At 35.9% G+C, this 12,655-nt stretch overlaps 1 protein-coding gene and 1 non-coding gene across 2 annotated transcripts; one reads left to right on the top strand and one right to left on the bottom strand.

Annotated features, from left to right (window-relative positions):
- Positions 3,619-6,462, top strand: LOC109228979. Its single transcript, XM_019394258.1, has 2 exons — positions 3,619-3,765; positions 5,151-6,462. Exon 2 carries the CDS (start codon positions 5,276-5,278, stop codon positions 5,771-5,773), a length of 498 nt encoding a protein of 165 aa, XP_019249803.1. The 5' UTR covers positions 3,619-3,765; positions 5,151-5,275; the 3' UTR covers positions 5,774-6,462.
- TRNAM-CAU lies at positions 7,502-7,573 on the bottom strand. Its single transcript has one exon. It is a non-coding gene; the product is annotated as a tRNA-Met (tRNA).

Below are 12,655 nucleotides of genomic sequence, written 5' to 3'. Positions count from 1 at the left end.
ACTATATTTGTGGAGTACAATAAATATTTTCAACCAAGCTGACATTTGAAATGCACATATAACGTCATGTACCAGTTGATATATGTGGTAATTTAATAAAGGATATTAAATATACTCTTCTTTTGTTGAGCGTTTCAATAGCTTTTGGTAGGTTTGCGTGTTCTACAAACATAACTTTTATATACATTTTTATTTTACAATAGAAGAATCCTTTATCAATTCTTTGTGCTTGCCGATCTGAAAGTAAGCATTTAATATTGTGTGGCATAACGCAGTCAACATCAAAAAAGTTTAAATGGCTGATGGATTCTTTGTCGGTTTTCACACAGCTAACAGCTGGTACAAATAGAAAGTCCTCTTCTCTGCCAATTATCTTGGTCAAGACATGTTGCCTCGACATCATTTCACACAAAGCAGGGCATTTTGCTATGTTGTTTTTGTCCTCCGTTTCATCTTCTAAGTCACTTGTTGTCCCAGTTACTATCTAGCTTTTGGAGAAGATTATAGCAATTTTGGACACCTATATCATAATCAGAGTTATTGGTCTATAAAATCGATTACTTTTTCACTTTGTTGAATAATTCTATTAAAGATTTATTTGTCCACAATCACCTTTGAGGTTGTTGTACAGTCAAGATTGAGGTTGTCGTACAATGTATATTTGATTACCATGAGTTTTTCATGGTAAATGTCCTAATGACAATGCCAAGACCATAATGCATGGGTTGGATTTACACTAAGTTCAAAGTGACAGCAAAAGTGTGAAAGATTACTGATATCTTGGATTTCCCTATTCCCTATCATTAAAATTTCTCTTAAACTATAGATGTTATTCAAGGCTGACAAAACATTCACCAGATATAAGGATTTTTGTTCAGGGTTAAACTACATAGAAAAATCGAATCCAATGAGCATCAATTAACCCTCTAAATCTTAAATTTAACTAAGGGTAATCTAGTTCTAAAGGACATTAAGATGGTGCAGAATGTGCAAACATTAAGCTCTACCAGAAGAATCAACAAACAGTATTAAGTATGAATCATAAGTAGCAATTTGCACCAATTGCTTTATTTTAGGTACTAAAGCATTAAAAAAAAATTCCCAAAAAATGTGTAGCACATTTGGATAATAGTATATTATTTTTGTGTTAATGTGGCAAGAAGATTCTTATTTTCTAAGCTCTGTAAGCTTATATGTACTATCCTTCAATATGCCTGTTTCAATCCAATTGTGTCCAACATTTTCCCTTCCTTTTAATGCCTATCTTCAACATGATACTGCTGTATCAGGTTGTTTAGCTGCACCGCTAAAATATAAAATTGTTGGAAGCATGTAAATTTTACATGGAACATCCTTCCATAGATTTAATAGAAGGTGTACATAAAAGAATGTAAGGTGTTGTTGTTAGTGTCAACAAAGCCATCTTGTGTCATTTTATCTATTAGCTTCTTCACAGTCGTTTGATTTGTTTCTCTTTCTAGTTTACTTTGAAGTTTTCTAATAGTTACATAGTTCATCAGAAGAGCATGCATGATACAAAGCCTGAAATAAGACAGTGTCATTACAAACATTCATTCCAGAAATTAAGCATCTAAATTCAGTACACCTCAGAACAGAAATTTTATGATTAGCAAAAAAGGAAATTGTTATATGATTCTTCTTATAACGTTGAGAATTTATTAAACGCTAACCCTTTCTCCTCAATCTATCGGATGTTATTGAATGGTTACTCTTTCCAAATCCTTCAGGCATGATCTAATATATCTCTTCTCTGCCTTTGCTCTAAAATTTTCTTTAAAATCACATATCTTAAGACGGTTTGTCTACAAATTCCAAATGTATGAACACTATTCAAAGCTACTTCTAATAATTAATCAGCCATCAAAGCAAACTAGAGTCTGTGTCTTGATTTAAATTAGGAGGGTAATCGAAGGAAAGTTAGCAATAGATGACAATAAATCAGCATTGAGTCATTGACAGGCAGGGATCTAGATGGTTGGAAGAGGGTGCAGGTCCAACCACTGCATTCAGCTGGAACTATATACATATTTGAGAATTCATAACGTATATAAATATATACTAAGTCAGCATCACCTACATGTAGCTTCTAAGAACATCAATTTAAGCTTCATTTCACATTTTATCACCCCGGAATCACTTGCATTTTTTCCATTTAATCTGATAATATTGGAAAGTGGCCATTTGTAAAAGCAATAGAAGCGTTCATCATCACTTTGGTTATGGTGGGGATGGCATTACCTTGACAAGGTAGATACACAACATGTAGAAACAGAGGGAAATGTAAACTCTATGAACAGGACTCTGTACAAAAATGATCTGCTCGTTACTTGCCAATTTTATTTGAATGACCTTCCAGAAAGAAGAATTAAAGCGCAAAAAGTAGGTGGAAACTTTCAAAACCCATGAGTATATATAGATAGATACACAAACTGAATAGATGAGAAACTATTAATTAAAGCAGCTTCATGTAACCTGATAAAATTGAGAAGCGGAGATAGGGTGAACGTGTCAAACAACACATGAAATGACAAAAATACCCCTATGGTGAAGCAGACATGTTGACCATCACATGCCTGATCCTCACTTATAGTATAGGAATAGATTAGCTCCTTATTTAAAGACAAAATAATCCGACTTTTTAAATATTTGTATTTATTAGATGAATTTTGTATAACAGTATTCTAAAACTTTTGTGTCGTATGAGTTGGACGAAAATAATAAATTTGAACTAAATAAAAGGATTTCCAATTTATGTAGTAATATCTTTTTTCATTTTTATGTCATTCCAAATATTTGACGTCATTCTATCTTAATTATTAAACGATTCACGGGTTAACCTTTAATAGGATGCTCTCTTTATTTTTATTATTTTTTTTTGTAATAAGGATAGATATTATATTTAAACAAGCATATGCGTACAGAGTTTGTCGTGCTCAGTTTGCACTACAAAAGGTAAACCATTCCTACTACTAGCAGGTTGCCCTTCCAAGTTATATCTACACTATGGCAGCAAGCGTGTCATAGTTACTCCAAGCTTGTCCTCATTCCATATCTTACTAACAAAAAGTGGTGGTTCAGCAAAAATCTGCATAGTAGAGCCTTCAGTCAAAAAGCTTCCTGCATCTGCTAGTCTATCTGCTAATTTATTTTGCTCTCTGTACGCATGGCTTACTGGAGGATCGTGTAGCTGTCTCAGTAAGTGCCTGCAACCATTTAGTAGATTAGCATGCAGTATATTATTATTCTTTAGTAGGCTAAGTACCTCTTTAGCGTCAATTTCCACTTTCTCTCTTTATTTTCAACAACTATTCTAAATTTTTTTATATACTACACATCATGACCTACAGGCAAACCTATAGGCAACACCAGCGAGACCTGGGAAGGCAACCCGATTGGGTGTCAGTAGGTGTATAATTTATCATGATATTCATATTAATTGATGTATATTTTATTCAATTTGAAAAAATAATTTGAAATTAATAATAAATATTGTGGGTATAACAGGAAAAAAAAAATTATCATTTTCTTAATATGCGTAGATAAGTGAAAATGAAATTTATTTTTAGTATATATGCCAAGTAAAAGTGAGTATAAATTTCATTTTTGGCACAAGATACCCAATGACACAAATATATCGAATTTCTGCAGTCAAATCTCGCCCTTGACAAAAGGGGATTTGCACATCTTGATTTGGTACAATAACTTACACTTTTTTTCAGAATTCCAATTGCCGCTCTTTTTTAGGTAAATTTCTAATCATTAGCTTATTTTTGAACCTTCTAATTGAAATCTTTATCGTTGTATTCTGCTTTATAGATTTCATGTTATTCAATCAAGAATACTGTCCTCACTCAGCTTAGAATTTAGATCTATCTGTTCCATTGACTTCCCAAAGTTTCAATCTTTCCCCTTTTAGGATTTATATGAGTCTCATTTCAAGTTGATTCACAGATTGAAACATGTTTAAGGACGTAATGTAACCCAATTCCTACACTTAAGAGTCCATTAAGGATAGAAACCTCCCAATTTTAATGTTTCTTTACCTTCTTGAGAATTTGTTAAGTGTGCAGCTGGCCTAGATACCACAGTCGTAAAAAAAAAAAATGGGAGAATGACACAAATCGGATCATTTGGTGCCACCGTTTAAATTTTGATTCCGGTAAGAAAAGTATCTCCGGTCATAATTTTGAAGCACGCTGGTAAGAATTTTTTAGGGAAGTCTTATGATGATTTGTCAGATTATTGCCATAATTTGCAAGTTATGGTGACCGTCACAAAATTCTTACGGTTGCCATATTTTTTGTGCAATTAGCCACAAAATTCTGACTGATCACCAGAATTTTTCGTATTGTGGCTGAAAATTCTAGTGCTTCAAAATTCTGGCCATCGTGCTTTAAAATTCTGACACGGTTAAAAAAAAGTCCATCTAGAGTCATTTCCAGTAAAAAAAATGGTTTGTTAGGAGAAAAAATGTAGCTTAGATAATTAGGCTTCTGTTTTTTGGCTTCTATTTTTATATTAATGATAATGATAGTGTTGAGGCTAGCTTGCATGCACCCCGACTATTCCACTTGACACTTGCCACCTCCCACCATCACAGGTATCGGGTAACTTTAACCACTAGAGCTTCTATTGTACTATAGTTATCTGTTTTCTCTCTGTGATATTGGGTTTGAATTTGATTAGGTTACATGTTGGATGTTTCATCTCTTAGACATATCTAGGCTGTACTTCTGAGATAATTCCATTTCCAATCTAAGCATCAGTATAACTAGTTAGCCGTGTACAGTTTTCTCGCAGCTGTATACCCCTTTACAAACAATTTGTTATGACTCCTTTGACTTTTGATCTTGTTATAACCTGACAGAGTATTTATTTACCGGAATATGCAAGCAGTGAGCTTTATGTTTGGTTATTTCGCGGTTTCTTAAATTATCTTGCTTTTCTTGGGATGACTTATAGTCATTACTTCTAGCTTCTTTGTTTATGATATTGAACTTTCTGTTTTTACGTGTTTGTTCCTGATAAATTTAGGATATTGGAATTTTTCTAGAGAAAATATATTCTCTCATTCTGCTTGTAGCTCTTTTGCTATGCTTTTCCTTAATCGTCTTTACTCTTGTATTTAGATACAGAAATTCATCACAACCATGATGTTATGAAGAGATAGACAGGCTTTTTATGAGCTTATCCTGTCGCAGTTGGGTATATCCAAGTATCGTCTAGAGCAATCTCAGAATATCCGGAAAGAGTTATGGTTCAGACATTAAAGTCCATGAGGGGTGGTGGAGGTTCTATTAAAGTGGGAACAACTGGTACGATCAGTGCCCTCATGTCAAGAGAATTAGATTCAAAAACATCTGCTTCTCCAACACCTGTATCACATAGGTATAGGTCTCCTTCTGTTTGTTCATTCGCTGCTGGTGATGCGACCAGTCCTAAAAGAATGAAGCCAAGAACATCAATTGATGAAGCTAGCAGCAGTTGGGCATCTGAAGATAATAAAAATAGCCCAGAGATAGTCAAGAAGGCAAAGCACTATAATTGTAAAACTCCTCAAAGGCCAATACTAGCAGCAGACAATTCTTCAGTAGATGGAACTCCTATTAGACAGAAAACTGACAGAAAGGGACCGACCTTGGTGGAAATTGTGGACATAAAATGTGGTAGTGCAGAAAAAACATGGGCAACCCCTATGAAGAGTCGCCTGAAGAAGCTTGGTTTCTCAAAGCTTTCTGAGAACCCAGCCTAGGTATGCAGTCTTTAGATTCCTATAAGTGAATCCAGAAATTGCTAGTGGACATTATATTCCGCAACTTCTACCACAGAACACATGCTGGTTATGAGCTTATTGCTCCCTTTCTTTTTCTTTTTGGGTTTTGTGGCCAATGAACCAAGCTTTTGTCTGGCGTAACTGCTAGCTGAAGGCACATCTGCAGGTTGCCAAGGCTTATTAGAGATATTTGATATCATGACAGCCTATTTCTAGGTTACTGAAGTAGTCGATTTTTTGCTAGATGAGGGATCCGATTGTGCCTTTGCTCCATATTTCAGCTGGGCAATTTTTCGTTGCCATCGTTTGAGCAACAGAGAAGCCTAAGCCATTACATTTATTCTAAATTAGCTTGGTAGGAGGCAAGGTGATGGCCCTGAGCCTGAGGTTGAAGAGAGGTCACTACGGGCTCGGATGCTGTTCTGATTCTTGTATTGCTCATTTTGTTTATGCCTAATTCCTAGTTCTTTCATGTAACTTCTTTACTGTATGTTCTCCATCTAATGAAGTGGAAACTAGGGTGATGGAAGATTGGATGGCACTGGCAATCGCTCTATTCATGTGTTTGTAGTAAAAAACAATAAAGATGCTCAACTTCCGTGCCAGCTTCTAACTACTTGTGCATTCAGTTAACTTCATTTCAATTTTCAACCAAGAATTGGTGATGATATTTTGGTTTTATTCGTTTAATCCTCCCCCTCCCCCGGGTGGCGAAGTTAGGAATTTTACCTAGGGTGTTCAAACTTGAAAGAAATAAAAAAAATCCCTAACAAAGGGTGTTCAATATATGTTATACACTTCTAAAACCTAATATTTTACTTATATACATAGTGTAATTTTCCGACGAAGGGTGGTTAATTGTCCACCCTTACCATATTGTAGCTTCGCCTATGCCCAAACCCCCCCCCCCCCCCCTTTCTTTTGGGATAAAAACTGTATTTAGCTACTGAGCTGAACATATTTCAGCTTTGGCCCAGGAATCAAAGTTGGCAAATTTTGTTGTTAACGTCGGCTGTTATTTGCTATTGATGAATCTTCAAAGAAATTTGATTTTGGATTGATATTTGGTGGTTTCTTGTTTTTATTACTGAACTATTAATGAATCCTTCACTAGAATCCTCTTTAACCCGTTACTTGAACGAAACAAGATCTTGTGGGACCATATTGAATATTTGATTATACATTCTGTACCTTGCAAAAAAAAATTGATCCTTGTTTACCAATTATACATTGTCTAACCAAATCCAATTCTCTCTTGATACGTTTCTTAAAATATCTAATTCGGGCGGATTTTGAATGAAGAAAACCTTCCATGGGCAAGCGATCGTGTTTTGCACATAATATTTTGTTACTCATGTTAGCATTCTCACTTTTGATATTTCTAGGTCTTTGTCACCCAAGGGTCTATCATTCCAAATGTGTGAGTGCTCTTCCATTACATCCCACCAACCAACCCCTCTTTAAAGAAAAAACAAGTGCATATCTCTTCCTATCTAACAAATACTTAAGATCTCTATCTTCATTAAGTTATTTAAAGAACAAAACAAATATACCAAAAACTCTTTTGTTTAGTTTTGAATCTCTAGGGGAAAAGTTTTCCTCCAGAATTTATTGTTTGATATTAATGGAACAAAAGAACAAAATGAAAAATGAAAAAGGTGAGGGACAAAAAAAGTAGTGGATAGGAAGCTCAACTGTATTACTACATATCAGAGCCAGGTTTCGATCCTGGGACCTGTGGGTTATGGGCCCACCACGCTTCCGCTGCGCCACTCTGATTATTGATAGCTGGATTGCTTTATTGTAATTAGATTTACGCAGCTGATGATGGTACCCCAACGTTGACAACTTCATACTTATCTTGTCTATAATATAATATTTAGAGGTAGTACATAATATGCTTTATTTTGCCTTTGGCATTTTCTTTTCATCTAAAAATTACCTTTTCCTTGCAGTAAAAATTAGACAACTCCAAACTTTAAATAAGGGAAAATACATAAAATCCCCTTGAACTTGTCTCGAAAACTAATTTGAACACTTAAATTAAAACTGTCATTTCTTTACTCCCCTAAACACATTTCAAAAGAATTATTCTCCCCCTAATAGTTGATGTGGCAAAAAAATAAAAATAATAAAAAATATTGGAGCGTAAATAACAAAAAAAAAAAAAAAAGGAGACGACCCCATCTTCTTTCTCCTTCCTCACCCCTTATTCTTCCTCACAGATAGTGCAACTACAGATTTCCCCAAAAAAAATCAACTCGGAACCACCAAAATCCTTCACCAAATAGCCCAATTTTTAGATATAGACTCCTAAAATTGGACCCAACAAAATTCAGCAACACCCACTCGAAATAGACTCCAAAATCTTAGATTTAAGTTTAAAATTTCGTAGCTCCATTAATCGATAATGGTGTTTGCTGGATTCTTCACGTTTTCAACCTTCAACCAATATTAACAAATGAATTTTAGTAGATATTGCTCAAGCATACCGGATTCGAACCAACAATAAACCCAACAAATTTGATTTTTCGATTTTAAGTTCTCGGTTCTTCATGGCCTTTAAAGTGACAAAAAACAACGTAAAAGAGAAGTGTTCGCAATAAATTTTCCTAATACGAAAAATAAACTGCAAAAATAATATGAAGAAAAAGTGACTTTATTGATAAATATTTGTGAGTACAATTCTATGTATCCCTTGATTCTCCTCTCTAAAATTCTCCGTGATTCGAGGGCTTGAGAAGCGTCTTTTTCGAATGTAGCATGATGTAGACCTCCTTGTGATGTATTTAATCCAAGAACGTCGAGCAGCACTTTGTTGTTACGGGTTGATCTCCGGGAAGAACTCCGTTGATCACTCATTTGTTCAAGAACTAAGCACTTGATGATTGATCTCTCTTTTTGTGTATGCCTTCACCAATTGCGGAGTGTTCTTCTCCAACTCTGAATATTTTCTAGAGAGTTATGTAACCCCTCTATTTATAATGGTAGAGGATGGATAGTCCAGCTACATATGAACTCTCTTGCTTGATTCTGATTGGTTCATGTGAGTCATCAAACTTATCATATAAGCTAAGTGATAAGCTTGCTTGTGATTGGCCAAGGCATGTCATTTTAGACACTTGGCAACTCTTGATTGGTCACTACTTTGGACTGGGATTGCCACATCATTTAACACGTGGCGTCATCTTGTTGGCTTTGAGTTGACTGGACATGCCATGTCACTTGACACATGGCATGAGCCTGGGCCTTAAGATGAAATGGACCTTGGGCTTGAAATTAAAAATGAACTTATTAATTTGTTAAGTCCAAATTAATTATTCGACCCGAAGTAATTTAGAATTTAATCCAAATTTTATATGAGCTAAACTCAATAACTTTTACATATCTACAGATGCCCCCTACTTCAAGATTTGTTGGAACGTAAACTTGTTAAATCCGTCAAGACAAGGCTTGAAGTACCAGCGAATGACAAAATCCTTAAATTCACATCCAATATTTCCTTAAGATCTGTTCGTGATACACTCTCTTCAAAGCGTTGTTTAAAGTGTTAGAATCTTTTTTTTTTTTAATAATGCTAAATGAATTATTATCCAAAGTTAACATTATATTCTTGCTATTTGAATTTTTTTTCTTTCCTACCTCTAAGCCCATATTCCCTCCGTCCAAAAAAATAAGAATATGTGATAAGCTTGATTCCTTCAAGAAATAAAACTCTATCTCTTTGAGAAACCTATACCTCGTGCACACCTAATTTGAGACAACTGCCTTTAAGCATCTATCTATAAATAGACATGAGCTAGACTCTCGAAACACATCGAAAGGAAAGGATCCCCACGAGGAGACTTGCAGCTCTCGAAAACGCTAGCTATGTATTTTCCAATTTCTCTTTCTTGCTTTTTCTGCTCCTTTTGCACTTTGTTTGTTTGCTCTTGTTCACGATCTTTTATTTTCTTTTCAGGCACCGAAGCACCATCAAAGGAAATTTAAATTTGCAAACTTTGTGTTAGACTAATAATCGCGGGGCGAGAACAACATTAGCGTACCTGTCAACGCAGCGGAAGAATTGTTGAACTCACCACCGAAATAATTGCCCCAAATCGAACTTTGAATCACTAGGAAACAATGTTAATCTTCCACCAATTAGATGCCCTTACTTGTGTGTGTTCTTCGTTGGGAGATGAAGAGAGTCAGAGAAAATTCTTGAGTTAGAGAAAACAACTTACGGTTCTTTGTTCTGTATTATCTCCTTCAGATAAATGGGGAGACTAATAGCGGTTAAGGAAGATAACCCACCACTCACCCTTTTTGCACGTTCAGTTTAGTGGGTGTTTGTGCTCTAGTGGTAACTTCCCTTTAATCTCTCTCCCTTATCTCTCCTAACCGGGTCGGGTCAGCCCACATGGAGCAACTCATGACCCATAATCCAACATCTCCCACTTCGCTCATAGTGGGCTAGACCGATGTCTTTGACACACTTTTCATACTGGCAAATAGTTGGTGCGACTTGCGAGCACAAAGAGCTGTAAAATTCCAAAACCAATTAAAGGTTGTACTAAAGCTCTATGTAGAAATCCAATCACATATGGAAAGGATTCACGACTAGCATGAGGATATTATTACTCGCAATACCCCAGACATCTTCGCTATTGCAGTAGCTACTTATTCGATCCCTCATCCTCGAAAGAGGCAAACTCGAGTTCTCATATAACATTGTATCCACAATTACACCCAATACCCTCATGGTAAGTGTAATGGTCGACCTATGAATACAAGTTAAATTACTAATTTTTAGTCGTCTTCCCTTTCTACTCGAATCTTTCCATTCCAAATCAACTGCTTTCCTAGACATGCACTGCATTGTCGAATCACTCATGGCTATTAGTAACATGCTAAAGTAGCAACACTGATTGGCACTTCAAGAGACAGTAAAAGGTCAAAGGGTATTCCAATAAAAGTTAATGTAACTTCTTTGGGATCTCACACAATGAAGAAGCAGGGATTCATTCTTCCATTATCCCATTGGTCGATAGCACACGTGGTATGAAACATATGTTACGGTGTTCTCACCTTATATTGGCGAGTGTGTCTTATTATTTTAATCATCCAACACCGTACAGATCTTGGTCTAGACACCTTCAAGTGTCTAACCCGAGTTTCTCACTTCAATAATCCTCAAACCATCTGCTTTGAGAAACTCGTATCTGGCTCACAAAACAAGTCATAATCGAATAGTGAAATTCGTAAGCTATCAAGAACGATCTCTACAAGTAAATACAACCCCGCATTATCCAAGGTTCTATAAGGTCTCATCTCTTCACGATTCTTAACGTAAGAGGCGATTGCTCGTGTGAGAGAGCCAATCTCGCGACTTGTTCGACACACTTTATCAACAAAATATTAATCACATGCATACGAGATATAAGCACAAATTCAAGAGTTAAATATTGATGAGCATAATATAATACTAAAGTCATATTACAATACATAAATATGTTCATATCCTTCGCAAACCTAGAGCCATAACATGTTTCTCAAACAGGTCTCTAGATATCGCCTTTGTAAAAGGATCAGCTATCATGCTTTGCGTAGGAATGTACTGTAAATTTATCTCTCCACTTGCTACCATGTCTCTTACAAAGTTATACTTGATGTCAATGTGTTTGGTCTTGCTGTGATACTTAGGATCTTTTGTATATGCAATAGCCGCTTGACTATCACAATATAGAGTCATGGGACCCTGAGAGTTCTTTGTAATATTCAAATGCTCAAAGAATCTCTTCAACCAAATAGCTTCTTGTACTGCAGACGCACAAGCCACGAACTCAGCTTCCATTGTTGAAAGGGCTGTGCAGGTTTGTTTCTTACTTTTCCATGATATAGCACCACCATTAAGTAAGAAGGCATAACCGGATGTTGATTTTCTATCATTCCGATCACCAGCCCAATCAGCATCTGTATATCCTCTCAAGTATAAATCATTTCCACTATAACATAGTGAATAATTTGCAGTTCCCTTCAGGTATCTGAAAATTCTCTTCACAGCTTTCTCTTCCAGGATTGGATTGATACCTGCTAACCAGACCTACGGCATAACAAATGTCTGGGCGAGTACACATCATAGCATACATCAGGCTCCCGACAGCACTTGAATATGGAACTCGAGACATGTCTTCCTTTTCATTTTCAGTCTTGGGACACATTTCAAGGCTTAAAGTTTCACCTCTCGCTATAGGAGTATCCATGGATTTGCAACTATTCATGCGAAAACGCTCCAAGATTTTCTTTATATAAGTTTCTTGAGATAGACTCAATAACTTTTTGGAACGGTCTCTTTGGATCTTAACTCCAAGGATATAGTCTGCCTCGCCCATATCTTTCATGTCAAATGACTTTGAAAGCCATGACTTGACAGTTTTCAAATACTCCAAATTGTTTCCGGCCAATAAAATATCGTCCACATAAAGAGAAAGAATTACAAACATCCCATTGGACTTCTTCACATAAATGCAATGGTCTTCATCGATCATGGTGAAATCATATGAGATCACCTCCTTGTGAAATCTCAAATACCATTGCCTTGAAGATTGCTTCAGGCCATAAATAGATCTTTTCAATTTACAGACCTTCTTTTCTTGGCCTTTAACGATGAAGCCTACAGGTTGTTCCATGTAGATTTCTTCGTGTAGTTCTCCATTGAGAAAAGCTGTCTTCACGTCCATTTGATGTAATTCCAAATCCAAACGTGCAACAATAGCCAAAAGTAAGCGAATTGAGGTAAACTTCACAACTGGTGAAAATGTTTCCTCATAATCTATTCCAGCTTCTTGAGTAAAGCCTTTTGCCACCAATCGTGCCTTG

This window comes from Nicotiana attenuata, chromosome 7 (genome assembly GCF_001879085.1).
Source record: "Nicotiana attenuata strain UT chromosome 7, NIATTr2, whole genome shotgun sequence".
NCBI classification, from domain to species: domain Eukaryota; kingdom Viridiplantae; phylum Streptophyta; class Magnoliopsida; order Solanales; family Solanaceae; genus Nicotiana; species Nicotiana attenuata.
This window is presented reverse-complemented; position numbering and strand designations above follow the sequence as displayed.